This window comes from Harpia harpyja, chromosome 14 (genome assembly GCF_026419915.1).
Source record: "Harpia harpyja isolate bHarHar1 chromosome 14, bHarHar1 primary haplotype, whole genome shotgun sequence".
Taxonomy (NCBI): domain Eukaryota; kingdom Metazoa; phylum Chordata; class Aves; order Accipitriformes; family Accipitridae; genus Harpia; species Harpia harpyja.
Window position 1 is genome coordinate 4,379,449 of NC_068953.1, and position 18,571 is coordinate 4,398,019.

An 18,571-nucleotide genomic window follows, 5' to 3' on the forward strand; every position below is an offset into this window, starting at 1 on the left:
GCATTAAATAGTGGCTGTGGCCCAAGCAGGATGTTAACTAGGCAGACCAAGAGATTGATTTAACATGGCAGCTACCTTCGAATGTATCACTGTTGATCAACAGTGTCTAAGGGGTGAATTTATAGCAGCAGGACTGAGTCAGCTTTTGGCATCACTGTCAGTGGCACCCTGCTTTCAGCATCAGCATAATTAAGACTCAGAGAGACTTACAATATAGAAGATTTTACAGCTCATCTTTTGCAGACAACAGAATTGTTGTTTCAAATTGATTCTGGGCCACGGAGGATAAGAAAGATTAGAGAAGGTTTGGTATTCCTTTAGTGGCTAAATAATATGGCTTGGTCAAAAACAGTGCTGTATGTCAACTCTCTTAAATACTTGTTTGGGCTGACAGTCTTCCTAATAACACTTCATTTGTCTAAGCTGCATACCACTGGGACAAATACGCACCGTCTCAAGTTGAATCAGATAATATCCCGAGACAGATGTTGTAGTACAGTAGTAAAGTTAAAATCTTGATACATGTCACTCAGACGAGACTGTTTTCTAACTGTCTTCTTCTGTAAGGTCTTTTATGATCCTATTTATAACAGCCAAATAAATCTAAGGATGAGATTCTACAGTTGCTTCATTCACAAAGCAACATGAGAAAGTTCTGCAGAGCAGTTGCATAAGGGAACATGTGGCTCTTCAGGAAACCTTAGTCATTTCAGTTGGAATACTTAGCATGTAGCTCTCAAAGCACTTGACAAAGCCAGTCATCCAAGAGTCCAGTAAAAAATTGTATTATCAACAGTATTTTATGGATAAATAAGTGGAAATCGTGGAAGAATAAAGGAAATATTTTTCAGAAAGAGACCTTCTTTTTGGCCTAGGACTTTTGAAGACCTAGTTTGTACTTTCAGTCAGCATTGCCATCAATTTTGAATGTAAGACAAATCAGGGAAAATATCTTAGGCCTAAGATACTTCACTGTGCTTAAAGACTGAAGCTGGACTCTGCCCTTTGTGCTGGGCTGTTAAAAATGCTGTGCAAAGCCTGTCATTGGGTTATGGGTTGCAAGACACTGTACATTGAACAGCAGAGAACAGTGTTGACTTCAGCTAGGCTGAAGGGCTGGGGCTGGAACATGGGTATAATCTCCAGTCTTTTACCCAAGTGCTAGGACATGGTTTCTCATGATAGAATTGCCTCTTTTAGAAACTGAATTTTAGCCTCTGGCTAGTAATAAAATGCAATGCATCTATATATTCTGTGTTCAATGCTTGTCTCTTTAAAATCTGCCTTTTTTCTTCTTATAAAGTTGCATTAGGATAGTGCTGTCCTGCAGGACATGATGAGGAAATAACATGGCTAAAGAACTGCATGGAATATCTGTGCATCAGTTACTAATCTGTTCTGGATGGATGGACTTAAAAGTTATCTTAGTGACTAACTACTGGAAAATCCTGTGATATGGGAGCTCATGCATTTTTTTGTAGCCACAGCTGCAGTCATTTCCCTTCAGAGACACATCATTTCCCCAAGACACATCCTGTCTCAGAGGGCTATGGTGTCTGCTCCTCCAAGCTTCTGTCCCCTTTTTCAGTAGCCAGCATATGGGTGGAGATTTCCTTCCTAGTTTCTTCTCCTGAAAAGCTTCATCTCAAGCTCCAGCTTGAGAAATGGATTGAATCTTGACCTCTTGCATAAACATTGTCTCTGCATGCCAAAGGGAGACTTAGTGAGAACCAGAGCCCCTGTCTAGACATGTTTCTTCACCCTGTAACTCTGATAGGTATGTCTTCCATTGCTGGGTTAACTCTCTTTGTCTCTGAGTAGTAACGGTGCCAGAGTTAAACCAGATATTTAAGCATGTGCATCTGAATACTTTAATGTAGTTTGTTCACTAGCAACGCAAACAATGCTGCAGTCTGATAATTTTCATAATGTGCAAAGGGAAATAAGGAATCTTGTACAAAATGAATCTATCTATTCCTGTTCTTTTTTCCTGAAGTGCAGAAGCACTTTATACATGACTTCGGTAGGGTTTGATCCTTTTGTGCAGAAGAGCGGCAGGGAAGATAACAGAAAGCCTCATGGAGGACAGAATTCTATTCTGGAACAGGACAGAAATGTGATGTATCTGCAATGAATTTAGGAAGTACTTTTGCTACAGTAAGAAGTTATGATTGGATCAGGGAAGGATTAGAAGAAAAACCTGTGCCAAAGCAGCAGACTAAGAGAATGATCCCTGTTGCAAGCAAAGATGTTGATGGAGCAGGGCAAGGCTGCTAATCTACTCTAATGGCTAGATTTTACCGAGTAGTGTGTTGGGACATCAACGTAGATAAGGCCTACTTGTTATTAGGGACTGTATTAACACGATAAGAGGAAGTCTTTGCTTTGAAGACCCTTGCTCTTAATGGTGGAAATTGGCTTGGGAGAGACAGTACATGCTAGTGAAAAGTACATCGCAGGCAAACAAACTAAGGTGTCTTTAAAATGATGCTTTGCAAAGTGATAAATAGGAATGCTTTGAAAGGGAATGAGTTAATCAGGCAAATTAAGAGTCAGGGAACACTGGTGGTATAAATATTCATCATTTTTCACAATTTCTTTCTTTTTATTTAGCTTTTTTTTGTCAACATTAACAAAGCTTTGCCAAAAAAAAAAAAAGAAATATATTGATGTGATAAGAAAGGGAAGAGACTTTTGTGAATATTTCAAATTTATTACTTTTCAGATGAAATTGGACCTGATAAGTTTAAATCTTAATGGGGTAGCCTAGCTACATACTGCTGTAATACTTCTCAGAAGTACATTAGGTGGCAAAAATAGGCATTTAGCATTAACAGTTGCATATACAAGGGAAATACATCATAGAGAAAAAGGAAATGGAGGTGTCATTCTCTTCTGAACAACCCTGTCTTTAACTGCATGATCTCTAGGGGTGGTGTCTATAATTCAACCACGACAGGCTCTGGGAAATTTATTAAAGGACGACTGGTAGAAAGAAATACAATCTAGATAATTTTAAATATCTTTATTTTTTTTAATTGTCTCAGGAAAATAGTTTTAACCTTTCAATTTACTCACAAAAGCTTAATAATAGGGGCAGAACTCTCTTGCTTTCTTGATATCATCACAGAAGCTGGGGAAGAATGTGATATAACACCAGCCAGCTCTCATTACTGCTGAAAGAATGTGGTGTGATTAAACCTCTATACCGAAAGAAATGGAATGTAATTCTTAAATGTTGATTTGCTTTCAACGCATACCACATGCTGAGGAATGAGTTTCCAGTGTACTCTTCCATTTCTAAAGATGGAGAGGACCTCACTTCCAAAAAACTAACTACAACTGTCCTCTTCTGAAAATGAACACTATTTGGTTAAAGATGTTTGTTCACGTTTCCCAGTGTCCAAAACCACTAAATCCTTGGAGAAATATCTATGAATGCAAAGCCTTCTTCTTCCTATTGGGAAACTGAAGAAATCAAAGCCCTTTTTTTGTGCAGCCATAGAACAAAGGAAGTTTTTGTATTTCTAAATACTTCTTCGAAAGTTTCACTAATATGATACCAACTATTAAATTATTTTGTCCTTATGGACTCCTCTACAACCCTGTCAGTGTCCTAGAGATGCCTGAGCTTACCCCTTTTCTATACATTTCATCTAACCCTTGAGACTGTGCCTCAGTTGCTGACTTCTGGCTGAAGATGACTGGATGGGACTCCCTCCTGAGTCCAGCAGCGAGGCTGTCATCCAAAAGTGAGCTCCGGTGTGATGCAGGGCACTCCCTTCCCTCTGGATCTGAGCTAGCTACCTCATCTTGAAAGGATTTGTTGCTCAATGATATCAGCCTACAGTGAAACAGGGATCACTTGTCAGCAGTTAGTGATGACATTTGCTTGCTTATCTCGCAAGATCAGCACCGTAAAGCATGAAACCTCTTTTCACCCTTGAAATGGAACTGCTTAGACAAAATTTACTGTAAACTGTTGGCTTCTAAAACCTAAAGCAGGATCAGCAAGATATCTGTTCCATTAATCTGAGAATATTTTGAGAACTTGGGGGATAGCACTGGCACAGGAAACTCAGGCTCGTAACATTTTGTGTGGAATTCTTCTGTTGGAAAAGTAGCGCTTTTCGATCATTGGGTACTGTCAGTATCTTTGGTCTCCTACATTCACTGCTGTTCTTGGTGCTTTGCAAGACTGCCTGACCTCTGCTCGCTGCAGATCTTGCACAGATCCCTCACGGAGCTGCTTGTCTTAAATTCTGCTTGTCAATTCTACTCAGTGAAGGGGAGCGCAATGAATAAAAATCCTGATTTCCCTACAGAATTGGGAGATACAATGGGAGAGAAACATGTGTAGGACACCCAAGGTGCAGTCACTGTAATGCTTATACAAAGCCAGAAGGGAAGAAGCGAGCGGTTTGCATCTGGTGTGTTTGTCTAGCCAAGTGCAACCTGATCTAGTTCATTTCTACCTACGTTAGTCAAGAGAGGACATAGTCCTGACCTAAATGGGACACGTACCATGCCTGCAGGTGCTAATGAGAGAGCTAAACCCCCTCTTCTCTCACCCTATTAAATACATACCTACTGTATAGGACTTTCCTATGTGTCACGGATGCATTTTGGATGTATTAGTAAAAAGGCTCAAGTCATGTAGGTTATTTAAAAATAAACACACACAATCAAATATTGCACATATTTAAAAAAAATGCACGACAGTAGCAGCAATCTTGCAGCCCATGTGTTTTATAGTGACCCAAATGCATGAACTGTCAATTAATGCTCTAACACTTGCAATATATCACAGTATTTTCACTGAAAGGTGAGCAGCCTGTCCAAAAATCTTAGAAAAATTTATAGTTCAGCAAGTTGATTTCTGAAAAGCAGTATGAAACTAATTATACTTCATGACCTTTAAAATACACCTTTAATGAAAGCGTTAAAATGTTCATATAACTACTGAGCAATGAAATACTATATTTAATCCCAGTAGTTGTGGGTTTTTTTAAATATTGGCATTGCAATTAATGCCTGACACGCTAGTTATCCATTGGAAAGAGATCACGTAGCAAGAGTACTATGTTTAACATAACATTAAATACTTTTGTCAAATTATATCAGAATTATTGAATGCTAGGTCCAGAGTGTGCTGCAAGACCCCAGAAACAAATAATCATCACATTAGGAAAAATCTAGAATAACTTAGAAATATGTTAAGTATGTGAAAAGTGGCTTTATATTTTGTTTTTCTATTCAGTTCAGCAGTGGCCAGATAATGTTGCAATATTTGCAAACCATCAGCCATTTGTTTTTTATAGTTGGTTTTAGAAAAGGATAATGACCTGGCTGTGTGAATTTGCAACAGATTGAAACTTTAATAGTATGACCTTCAATTATGAAGACTGATTTTTCTTCTTCTTTTTTTTTTTTTTTTTAATGCAGGAATCAGGACACCTGGAATGTCTTTGAGGTGTGTGTGAATTTACATAACTATTATAAAGTAACTTTTTAACTGTTTCAGTGCAGCATATAAGCCATAAAATCAGCAGATATATTGTGTCTGTGTTTTGTAGTAAGTGAAGTTTAGACTTTGTTTCAAATTCTCTTTGCTTGAAATAGCGGCTAAGCAATGAATCAGCACTTTCTCTTGTGCTCTGCCTATGCTGTAAAGAAAGGTTTGTTCCTAACGTTTGCTTGCTTTGTGTTAAACAGGCAATTGCACGGCCAACAGACACAGTCCTGTGCGAGGAAGGGATCCCAGGTCCTGATCCCAGGACTCCACTGCTCCCGGGTGAAGTGACATTGGAACAGCAGTGCCACCACAGCAGGAACCATTGAAAATTTCCACCTGGAAGAACCTGGTGCTTAAGACACACTTTGGCAAGAAGGAGATGTGAGTCCGCACGTACCTGCTGTGGGGAGGGGTCTCATTTTAAGGGAGGAAAGCTTTGAGAACCACTTCCAACGCCTTCAGTGGGAAAAAATCAGTTCCTCGCCCCAGATTTAATCTAATGAGGCCTAAGCTCTGAGCTCAGTCAAGATGGGACCGCTCCAGACACGCTTACAGCTCAGTTCTGTGTATGTAACTTCAGACAGTAAACCTCCTAGGCTGTGTAGAAGCTACATTATAAACTCTGTGAAGCACAGGTCATCTTTTCATCCCCCGTTTGGATCCTGATCCATAGGCTGGATCCTAATCTGTGACTACCCATGTAATAATACTTTACAGGTTGCCTCAGCAGGAAGAAGCCAGTGCAATGACAGGACTGAATGAGCACAGAGTGTTAGTAAGGTTGTTCGTAAGAATAGGTGTGTGGTTTATTAGCTCAGTCTTCTAAGGTAAACTTTACTGTGGCCATCTTCGTAGCTTTTCTGGGAGCTATTCCCACCCTTCAGAGGCCCCTTTGACCCTGCAGAAATCCGCCCGTGACTCCGCTGCAGCGTGGAGCTCCCCTCGCTCAAAGCGTGCTGCAGTGCTGGGAAAACTCTGGAAAGAGTCACCTTTTCTCTGGGATGGGAGTTAAATTAGGCCACAGGCACGGATGCAAGGCTTTTTTTTTTTTAAATTTTTTTCATTTTGAGAATGGCAGCTCTCAGAACTGGGCTGCCGATTTCCACAAAGCGTGGATAATAAGTGAATCGGTCCAAAGTTTAACAGTTTCCACGGCCAGTCTGTCACACCCTACCCACGCAAAATGCCGCTCCGGACCAGCAGCACTCCTTGAGTGACCACCCCACGGCTCTGAATTCTCACCCCTACGGTCATTTCCCATTTGTACCGTTAATTCTCCCATCCCAACCACCCCCCCCCCCCCCCAACTTCACTGCCACCTTCCTCCCCGTCTCCCCCCTCCTCTCCCTCCCCGTCTCCCCCCTCCTCTCCCTCCCAGCCCTGGCAATCCACCCCCGTTGTTCCCGCCTCCCTCGGCTCTGCCGGGGAGGACCCCAAGCGTCGACGCCACCTGACGCGGTTCCCCCTTCGGCATCCCCGGGCAGACCCCGAGGCGGGGCGGACTCCCCCTGCCCGGCGAAGGGGAGGGCGGGCCGGCGGCCTCCCCCGGGGGGCAGGCCGGGCCGAGCCGGGGGAGGGGAGGGGAGGCGAGGCGAGGCGGCCGTCTGTCCGCCCGCCGTGCAACCTCCGTCCCCGGCTTTGTTGTGTTCGCCGCCCGGACTCCGGGCCGAGGGGGCGGGGAAGCTGAGGGAAGGGAAGCGGGGAAGGCGGCCGCGTCTCCTCCTCCTCCGCCTCTTCCTCGGCCCCGGCCCCGCTCATGGCGACGCTGGGCACATCCGGGCTTCTCCTCCTCCTCCGGCGGCCGCCGCCGCTGCCCTGAGCGCCCAGCCCGACTCCATTAGCGCCTCCCCCCCCCCCCCTCCTTCTCCTCCTCCTCCTCCCCCGTCTCCCTTCCCGGACCCAGAGGCAGGGGGAGCCCCGGGCAAGGCAGCGCCGAGCCCGCCGAGGACATGTCCAACCAAGGGGCCCGGCGGAACGGGCCCGTCAAGCTGCGACTGACAGGTGAGGCTGAGCGGGCAGGCTCCGCCGGGGCCTGCCACCCACCCGCCCGCCCGGCCGGCGGGGGTGTTCGGGCCGCCGTGTCGGGCAGGAGGGAGGGAAGAGCAGCGGGGTCTCGGCGAGCGCGAAGCCCGGCCTCCCGGGGGTGAGGAGAGCCCAGCTGTGGAGAGGCGGGAGCGGGCTCCCTCCATGTGTCTTTGAGGTTGAACCTGGGGCCGGAGGAGTCCCTCAGGCCTCGGGAGGAGAGCGGTGGGGGGGGTCGGGGGACGACGGGGACGGAGGCGGTGAGCTCTTCCCTGCCCCGCCGCGGGGTCCGCGCCTCCGGAACAACATGTCTTTGCGGGCTCCGGGGCGAGGGTGCCGCCCGCCCTCACCGCCCGGCCCGGCCTGGCCCCGGGCCCCCCGCTGCCCGCCGGGGGTCTCCAGGCGCGGGGGAGGCGGCCGGGGGAAACTTCAGGCACTGGGGCACCTTCTCCTCTTCCTCCGCACCCCAACTTTTTTTCGTTGGTTTTCTTTTTTTGGCCCCCCTCGTCTTCTCAGTGTAAACTCGAAAGAAACTGTCACACTCTTTGTTTTGATCTCTTTGTTTATTGTTTTTTGTTGCTTTGGGTTTTTTGATTTTTTTAAACCAACTTCCTCCGTTAAGATTGTACACAGTTCGTTTGGTAAAGCGCCTTTACGCTGCCCTCTTTCAGAGACCACTTGACCTCTAATATTATTTTAAAATATCATAAAAACTGTTCACCTGCGTGCTGGGAAGGAAAATAAGTTGGTTTTGAATACTTAAAAGTATGTTCTTTTCCATATAAGAACCCAGGTAAACAGGTTTAGAGGAAAAACCTTGGAAGTTCTGCTAGAGCTTTCTTAAAAAAAAATACAGGAGTCTTTAAAGAAAAGAGCTAGTTCAAAGTATTGTAAGTCCCCCAGCAGATAAATGATATTTTGTGTTCTAAAGTGTCAGTGCATGAAGGTAAGCGATTAGAAAGTAACAGATAACACTGTGAATACTCTTCTCTGCATATAGTGTATTGAACCAGCTTGCAAAACAAACGTTTTTAAAAATACTAAAAGAGTTGATATATTTACTTTAGGTGCATGAGAAATATTTCCAGTTTAATGCCTATTAAAGAGGTGTTTTCATACTTATTTTTCAAAGTATGCTATTTTTACAGGGAAAGTAAAATGTATCTGGTTATGTTTTACTTTGGAAATACTTGGACTAAATTTGTAATCTAGTTTTCATGGAGATTTGTGAGTGTCTATATATTACACTTAGAAATAAAACTCTTAAAATAAGCATAGCTGGGACTGATGCATGAAACAGTGCTGCTTTGTTTTTACAGAGTGTTTTGTAGCTTTCTCTTCAGGTTATTGCTTTATGATGCAGCACTTTAATACTTTTTTTCCTGAGCAGTGAGTGCTCAGACTTGCTTATCTTTGAAACATTAAAAATGGTCTGTAGCCTTATGTAAAAGCATGGAAAGTACTGTTTAGGGAGTTGTCTCTTTCACCTTTGGATTTTGTGTTCCAATTTGTTTCATATTTATTTTATTTTTATTAAGGTTTAAGCATATAATGAAGCTGTGTCTGTGACAATATAAGTATGTTATAGGGAGTGTGATTGTGAGCAAGAAATAGGCAGTAGCTTTACATACGGAGTTTTAGTTGAGCGGTCAGTCCCCAAGAGAAGCAGGTACAATCTTAACGTTTCTGAGGGTTTTTTTGTCATCATATATTTTAGGAAGGGAACATGCAGAGCATGGGACGCTGGCAAAATTGTCGTTCTAGGGACTCTTCCAGGGTTAGCAGCTCTTGCAGTTGCTGAGTACCAGTTCTGTTACTTGGAAGTTTATATGAAACATTGGCCTATTTCTCGAGTTAAAAAGGCTTGAAGTATTTTATGCTTTAGCTAATTGTGAGTTGTTTCACATAAGGTCATTTGTTGTAAGGAAGCTTTACATGTTTAAGAAAAATACTGCATTTTATTAATTCAGCTGACATGTTGTCAGTTCTTGCCTAGGAATAGTTTTAAGTGTTCTGCGTGGTTTTGATTACCCTTTTTGATTGGAAAAGCAGTTTGAGGGCTCTTGAATTCTAAAACTGTTTGGAATTAAAAGAATCTGTATAACCAGTGTTTTTAAAAGTTTATTCTTGAACTGACAAATGCTATTTAATCTTAATTTTCTTTGGCTGTATGAAACTAGCAGTCTTCTGTTTTGGCTTGAATATTTATGGGATTAATTCTGCAATCATGGTATAATACTTATCTTTTGTTCATTATCTCTAAATTAGATGGTATAGATTAAAAAATGAATTTCAAGAACTGGATTCAATTAGCAGTTTTTCAGGACATAAACATTAAAGGTTTAGATGGAAAACATTGTTTTGACTGACTGGATAAATGACAGGGTAATGTTTGATGTGAGTCCAAGAACTGATCTGGAGCTAGTGCCCAACTTCTCAGTCCATCTTGAGGAGCCAAATAAAATATTTAACCTAGGTCTCATTTTGCAAAAAAGGTTGATTCTTTGTTGGGACCTTAAGAAAGTTCTGAGAAATGTTTGGCATACCTTTACACTAAGTGTTTAACAGTTTATTTAGGTCTGGGTTCCATAACAGAGAAAAACCACAGCGGTGGCATACTTCTAGTAAGTTTTTATTTAGTTTGCAGTGCATCTGTGTTATACATTTCTTATAAAAGGTTATTCTTTTGCTCCTAGGTTTAGTCGTCTCGTAAATATCGCTTGAATCTTTAGTGATACGTATGTCAATGCATCTTGCACAACCTTGAGCTAGTAAATTGGTGGATAATTGTTAAAACCCAAATATTATGCCTTCCAATGATATTTCACCTCTAGTATGAGGCGCAAGTGCTTGTTTCTGATTAAAATATAGGCAATGTAATTTAAGTTAGCTAAAGTGTAGAATTGTACTAGTCTTCTCCAAAATTTATTTTAGCAGCTTGTAATAACATTATCCCAGGAATCCCTAATATAAGGAAAGTCCCTTCAACTGTGACATTTGTACCACCATTTTATCTAGTCCTATCCCGAGTACATCCGAGTTGTACAAAAGCTGCAAGTGCAGTCATCCCCTTCCGTTCTTACTGTGATTTTTCTCAGTGTTGTGTTGAATTTGTGGATTTGTAAAGATACTATACTCTCAGGCAGAATGCACTCTTCTTTCTTCCACCCCCCATGTTGAATTGCATTAATGTTATATTCTTCAGAAAACTGAGAAATGACCATTGCTTTCAGTTGCTCAGTAAATATTTTATGTCCTAATCTGTGAATTATGTGACATTAAAATAGTTACATTTGACTGCTTTCACTTACGATATCAATGACAGTTATCTGAATGAAGTCCATAGGGCTGTTTTTATCAAGTAGAAAGACGTATTTTAAAATCAGTTTGAAGTCTGAAGAACTACATGGGCACTAGAATATATTGAGTTGTATAAAGGTGAGCACATGAATTTATTTAGTTCATGTGTTAGAGCTAGCGTTTGTGTCGGAATAGTTAACAAGTAAAGATACTTTGATAGCCACAAAGCACAGTTACACTGTATTGTAAAAAGTGGTAATAAATATCCCATGGATAAAACTGGAATGAGCTGGAAGAGTGGTGTTGGTAAAGAATCAGAGGTAGGCCTGAAGAGTTGTTAGATCTGGTTTTCTTCCTCGTTACTACTGTAAGGTTTTAGGTTTCCTGGCAGAGGTTGCTAATTAGGGAAATAAAAGCACTGGATCTTGTGTTGTAGAAAATAGACAGCATCTCATCTTCTGTCCTACTATCTCTCTTGTTGATTTTACTGTCTATTCATTCCTTACGGTACAAAGGTGGTACTGTACTATAAGGCTATAGTGTCGAAGGAAAAAGGTGCTAGGTTTTTTTTATCAGTTCCTAGAAACTCTTGTGATGTTAATAATATTTCTCAAGAAAGATATGTATTATTTAGAAAAAGCCAGAATATTCTTGAGTTTTGCATAACAGTGTGGAATCTCCAAACCTGTTTTTTGCAGTGGATAAATCTAACGGTTAATACAATCGAAAACAGTGGTTAACCAAAATTCTGAATTCTCATTAGTGTTGTTGGAAGCGGGACTGAAGTTTATGGATAGTAGAGCTGCATTGTAGGAACAGCATTACTGACTGATAAAGTAGCTACCTATATTTTTAAGTAGCAAGGATATGGTTTCATAGTTGACTTAAATCGTAGTGCAATTTTAGGTCAGTTTAAAATCTGAGTGCTGTTTCTTTTTACTCTTTGTAGTCCCTGGCTTCACTTTTCTGGGCCTTCCCTTCTGTTGACTCCAGCAACTGTGTAGCTATTTGATGAGCTCAAAGCTAATCCTACCAAGAAAAAAATGGGGGTTTTGCATTGAAGGAGAGGGATGCACATGAGAAGCTGAAAAGAGGGCAGGACTGCCTCCTTTACCAGCAACCTATAGTTAGATAGGCTTTGGTCAACAATAAAACAATGGGGTTCCTTCATGTAAGGTGTATTTGACTTAATGACACATGACTTACAAAAACCTAGTATTTAAGAAATTAGAATCAATAAATTACATAGTAGGTGGATTAAACTGGTGCCATCTTAACAAAGTCAATAGGCATGTGTCTAATCAGATTGTATAGGGATTGATGGATGCTTGGCCCTCAATATTTTCATCAGAGTATGAAGTGTGTGTGTATACATGCTTTTTATATATACAGTATATAGTTATAGATATTTATGTACATATAAATCAGTTGTGGATCACAGGGACACCAAAGAATTGCAATAAACAACTGAGCAGCTGTATGGAGCGGTCTCAACTGCTTGTTTCAACAGGATCAGCTTATATGACAAAGTTTTATTCGTCTGGTTATAAAATTAGGTATCAGTGTTCAAGGATATGTAATGGGGTATCGTGGCAAGGAAAAAGATCAAAAAGGGTTTGGGGGAGGAAATCATAGTAGGAAAACAGTTCTACAGGAGCAAAAAGGCCCAATATTCATCTTTGGTTGTAGAATCAGGAAAGCATTGAGTAGAAGCGAGTACAGGATTTACGTGTGTAGGTAACATGGGACATAGGCAGGAGATGTATGGAAAATCTGCAGTCAGTCCTAATGTTAACGTTTAAAAAAATAAAGCTTTTGGGGAAAAAATAAAAGCAAAACCCTGGGGGTGGGAAAAATAGCGAGTAATTTTTAGAATGTACTTTTCAGTTACATTTAAAGAGTTTAAGCTGTCCCATAATGTCTGTCTGCAAGGCTGAACTTAGCTAAGTAACTCAGCTAGTGGTGATAAATTATTTTCTATTTTCTTTTTTTTTGTTTGTTTGTTAATCACAGTGAAAATCTGATCAGGCCCCAGATGAAGACATTTTGTCTTCTTTATGTTCCTAAGGTGAATGGGTTGATCCCTAAAAGAAGACAGCTTTTAATGTTTTGTTCTGTTTTATCTCATGGCCTTTGAAGTGTGTCCTTGCTTTGCCATCTTACTTAAAATGGCATCTCGCTATTGGGTCAGACCTTGCGAGTATTTAAAAACGTGGATGATTTCTTTGGGTGTCTTCCCTCTTCTCATTGCAATAATGAGATGACCTAACTTCTGACTTGGCTTAATGGCATGAGTACATTACTACGCAGGCTATTACATGCATGCTTTAATATGTAAAATGTAAATACTCGTGACACGTGCAATGTCTGAGATCATTCCAGTGACTTCTGAGGGGCTGGTAGGGATTAATCTCAATAATGTTAGACAATGCATATAAAAGTAGCTACTGTGCATATCTGCTGTTAGCAAAGCACATTTCCTATTTGGGAAAGAGGATCAAAATCTTGAGGGACATTTGACAGTAGCATATTCAAGGAAGCAAACTGTTGACTTTTTCTTGCTACTTAAACTTTAAATACTTTCAATGAAAGCATAGATAAGAATGCTTGTAACTTTAAAGAAATCTTCATCTGTAGATAACAAAGCTCAGAACAAAATTGGCTAAGCATTATCATCTGAGTTTAAGTGGGGAGACTGATACGGAATGGAGAGTAGACATGCTCAAGATCATAAAAAGGATAAACCATGTAAAGCTGGGATTTAGAGCCACTACCTTTTGACTTTCTGCCCATGAACATTGTTTCTCTTGGGTTTAAATCCACAGTAAACATGGTTCTGTTTTGGGCCTTCTGCGACTATGCATTTTGGGATGATTTGGGTTCAGTTCTCTCTTACATGCTGTATTTGTGATGCAGCACCATCAGCTGTATTTTAGCATCCTGCAGATTCTTGGCAATTACTTTTTTCCTACTTCAAAATACTTTTTTTGCTGTTGCTCAGGCAAATTAGACTAGGAGGACTGATATCCCCAAAAGTGAGTAAAAAGTATTGCTTAGATGAAGTGTTATTCACATTTTCAAAATTCTGAAAGTGAAAGAAAAAGTAGCGGTATGTGAGTTTATGTGGCTGTATCCTGTTGTTAATTTTCTGGAATGACTCTTGGCCAGTACATATTTAACACAATTTAACCAGTATTGTTTTCTGGCAGAAAGGGAGAGTCACTCCAAGCATGGCTTTGGTATTGTCAGTGTAAACTGGTTCAATGCATCCTTTCTATAATGAATTAATTTAAGTTGTTTCAAATATGCAGAGCATGTACAGACTATGTAATTTACAGGTCACAGTAAAAATATGTACCCAGATTCTACTATTCATGCTTAAATTAGCATGTGTGATGCCATCTTGCCACAAACATTAGAGTGACAATGCCATAGTAAGGCTTTCCAACCCGCAGCACTGTTTTTTGGGATGCACACATCCGTCTGCTCCATCCCATGCTGTCAGATGGGGTGGGCTGAGGAATATATCCAATTTAAAATCAACCTCTTCCTCTGGTCCCCCTTTTTAACTGGATGTAGAGGAGGACTGTTGTGGGTTGTCGTGTGTGTGTGTGTGTGTGTGAGGGTGGTGGCTTAAGTCAGCCAGGTGTTTGCAGAACAGCACGCTGTTGGTGGGATTGGGGGCGTATCTTGGCTGATCCCATGAAATAGTTTTAAACAAGTGACATACGCTAATTTTCATTCTGCCTTGACCCAGATTTTAATATTAGTGATGGAGTTAAATGGAGTCATAACTAATATATCCGTAATGATACTTCTTTTTAACATACCTAACTATTTGATTCAGAGTTTATATATAGATGCATACATAAATTCAATTATAGATGCAGTTGTGCTTAATCGAAGGTGGGAATCTGTATCAGTAATACTAGAGGCATTTTCTGAAAACTTGAGCCAACTTGGTGATTTCTTTGTAATACAAATAAAGACCAGGCTGTGTGCTTCTAAAACTGCATATGGTAAAACATCTGCTTTGTGCATATCATAGGACATGAAGAATGTGGACAGAGTATACTCAAAGTTTGCTGTTTTATTTTAGTAAAAGGTAGTCTACTACCTTTTGCAATTACTTTTCATGGAAAACATGTAAATGTATTAAAATGAATCCTCTTATTCTTGGTGGAAGAAGGAAGATCTTATCTCCATTAGAGTATTTATAAACATGGCTGGTTAAAAAAAAAAAATCCTTAAATGTGCAAAGGAACTAAACATGTGCAGATAAAATGCATAGCATTACATTCGTGCTTAACTGTCTGGGATTAGAAATTCATAGCATTAATTGTGCCAAGCATTTAGGTGTCCTTATAGCAAATAATTCTTCAATTGAACTTTTAACATAAAATTTTCACCTTATGTTGTTCTGAAATGATTAATTTATGATGTGTATAAATATTTATTTTCAGAGAAAAAGCTCTCGCCCACTATTTTCCCTGATGGATTTATTAAAATAACGGCTTATAGCTCTGTATAGAAGACTATATGCAGGACTAAATGAGTAGTAGCATTGTGCCTAGGTGTAGTCAATATTAAGATATCCTCCTCTCTGTTCAGCAGCAAAATAAGTACTTCTGTCTTAATTTATAAAAGGTGATACCAGATGTGATAGAAGAAACTTTATAAAGGTGGAGCTGGTGTAGGCAGGTGGTGTCATTTAGAGGCAGAAGGGTCATTTGTAAAGGTGAAACAGGACAGAGTGGGGCAAAAGTGTTCAAGAGCCAGCCAGAGGAGCTGAGCTGACACAGGAACATGAAGACACTATAAGTATACCAGGTTTTGTGTCACCTTATAGTGGAAGCAGAGAACAAATGCGGGTTCCTGTACTTGGGCTAAAACATACAGAAGTCTCTCCTGTGTTTCATGCTGCTGATTGCAATATTGCTCTTAGCCAAGTAATAATGATTGCATTTTCAATGTGAAGATCTGGAGATACCAAGTGTTTCTCTTCCTCATGCTAATATTAATACATGTATTTTAAGAGACACAAAATACATGTGTTACTAAGTACTCCATTTAAATGGACGTGAAGGACCTGGTCCTCCTGTATGCTGGAGAGCATTTGCTCAGCATTACTCATTATGAAATTAAAAATGATTGGCTTCTTTAAGCCTGGGTTCACAGTGTATGACACATTAATTGACCAAACTTTAAAGAAGGGTATAATGCATGTCAAAGTGGAAATTTTCTGGGTCTTTTATTTAGAGGATTCTAGGAGAAAGTTCAAAAAATGTTTTATACTGCTATTGCAGAAGCTTCTTCGTAATTGAAGCCTGTGAACAGCTGTGAAAATTTTAAGTGCCATCTTTTATAATTTCAAATGGGTCATATACGTGGTGTTTCTAAATGTCTAACTAGCAATTCTGGATGTTTGGTAAAACACAAGGTGTTGGTGAACAGAATCTTCAAATGTATATATCACACATTGTAATAATAAGCTGATCAAGTATGGATGTGTGGAATGGGGAAAAATTCCTGTTGAAGTCTGTTCAAGCTAATTAATGCCGCTGCACAGGGGAAATGCCCCTGTGTTCTTACAGAAGCAAATGCTATCTGTAAATTCAAGATGCCGTGCAATAATTGCAGTTTATCTTAAATAGCTGGATATGTGCTTTTTGTCAAAAAGTTAAAGGGTTTGTATCTTTGTTATTGTACTAATGCAGGAGTGGCCAAGATTTATCCTGAAGTTGTGATGTCATGTAATGTTGTATCCCTTTTGTGAACATCTTTCATGTTTGGGATTTCTACTTAAGAACTGGGTCAAAGGGTGATTTAAAATGTTGTTGGTTTCTGCTTTTTTCTGCAACAGGAAAAGAGAAGGCCTTTAAGGAAAAAGTGACTTACAGTAATTTTCAGTAGTACATGCGTCGTGCCTGGCTTGTCATAAAATAAAGTATTTGTGTAGTGTTCTCTCCCTTCCTTAAGAAGTTCCCACAGTTCATGATGTTCTCTCAATACGTGTCTTACACAGAGGTGGTAAAAGCAGGTTAAAATTTCTGTAGGCCCATCTACAAGGATAGACAATAAAGTTTTTGGTTCCCCTTCCTAATGGCAAGTGGTTATTCTGCCTGAGGAGGTACTATATATTTATATTTATCTATGTCTCACTTGCTTCTGTGGCCAAGAGATCAGGAAGAAATTTCTGCTCATTTGTGAAATCTGAATGTGGCATTGTGAATATGTGCCTTGGATTTCCTCATTACAATATTTATCATTTTTCCTGAAAGTTTCTTTCCTCTGGTGAATTGTTCATCCTGTAGAATAAGTCAGCTATTTCCTGTGTATCAGCATAATGTAACTTAATCTACACCGGGTAGTACTTTGGACCCATTCAAAAGCTTTTTATTTTTTTATAAGTTTATTGAAATTTAGAAACTTCACTCTCCACATTTAAATAGTTCTTCCTAGTGTGGTCCAAGACTAGAGATGCACTTGTTCTGCACCCACCCTGTGTCGCTGTGATGGAGTAGCAGTAAATGAAAAGAAAAATTGTCCCTGGTCAACCCAACCCTTCTGAATGTTGACATTCGCACTTCAGCAGCATGACGAGTAGGAGCACTGTTTCCTGCAGTTGCTTCTACCTCATGTAATTTGAACACAATTTTGATTTGCTTTGTCTGAACATCTTTGCTTTTTATTCGCTGTCAGTGGAATTTATAACTGTAGTCGAACTTGCAGTACCAGGTTGGAGCTCGTAATGCCAACTATAGTTAGCACTTCCCATTATAAGACTGTCTTTTCAGTTGCTGTTAAGCAGCCTGCTAACACTGAAGTTTTTTATGCTGAGTAGCTAAATGGGGCTGAATTTATTTGGGGAAGATTCTGTTAAAATTAAACCAAATTCAAGAATGAGATTAAAAGTATGTTGCACATCTTCTAAAAATCCTTTGTTCTTGTGAATCCTTTATTCTTGGGCAGGAATGCTATCAAACAGGGACGTGGTAATAGGCAGATGTCTCTGTATTGGCCAAGTAAGAATTAGTGCACGGTTTAACAAATGGCTGGGGACAGGAGTTGATCTCATCCTGTTAATGCTAAACTCGGTGGTGCGCTCCCAGCGTGAAGAGAGGCATTAACTAAAATGCAGAGGGTTCAAAAGTTGGATGAGGGTGGAGAAGGGAGTGACCTGGAACAAGGAACTGTCCGGGACAAATGGGCGGGTGGTGGGGACCGATTTTTGGCAGGACAAGGCGCTGGGGATCTTTTGGTGCCCAGACTCTAGTGTTGCAGCAATGAACATGACACAGGGTCACAGGGGCAGCCTGGATTCTCCTGTTTCCAAACTTTTTAACACTTGGCTTTGTAACCAGGGAATGCTGTTGCTGCACGTGCTATGTTATTGTTAGGGATTCGAGTGTGTTGCTTGGAAGAAGTTGTCATCTACAGCAGAGGTGCTTTATAAGAACTTAACATGTGTAACAAATGCAAAGAATGTAAGTGGTTACAGTTGGATAGAGGACAGAAGTTTAAAAACAAACAGGAAAAAACACCCACCCCAAAATTTCTCCCATCTGTTCCTTTGCTCCACATGTTCATCACCTTGATCCTATATAGAAGAAATAGGGAATTAAGAGCTGGCTTCTAAGTGGCCATGATTCAGAACATAATTCTAAGAAAAGCTTGCAGATAAGATCAGGATTACTCCTTACATGTAAAACAAAAGGAATTCTTCAGCTCTTA

The 18,571-nt window shown here is 40.5% G+C and overlaps 1 protein-coding gene across 4 annotated transcripts in view; it reads left to right on the top strand.

The window, feature by feature from the left end:
- The first annotated feature begins 7,175 nt into the window (after positions 1-7,175).
- The window catches only part of SMURF2 (SMAD specific E3 ubiquitin protein ligase 2), a 67,676-nt gene continuing 56,280 nt past the window's right edge, over positions 7,176-18,571 (top strand). For all 4 annotated transcript variants that reach the window (XR_008238380.1, XR_008238379.1, XR_008238381.1 and 1 more), the window contains exon 1: positions 7,176-7,516. Coding sequence is in view for 1 of the 4 variants with exons in the window: in XM_052808953.1 (XP_052664913.1) it covers positions 7,465-7,516 (52 nt within the window). In the remaining 3 variants the exon portion in view is untranslated. The remainder of the gene's footprint in view (positions 7,517-18,571) is intronic.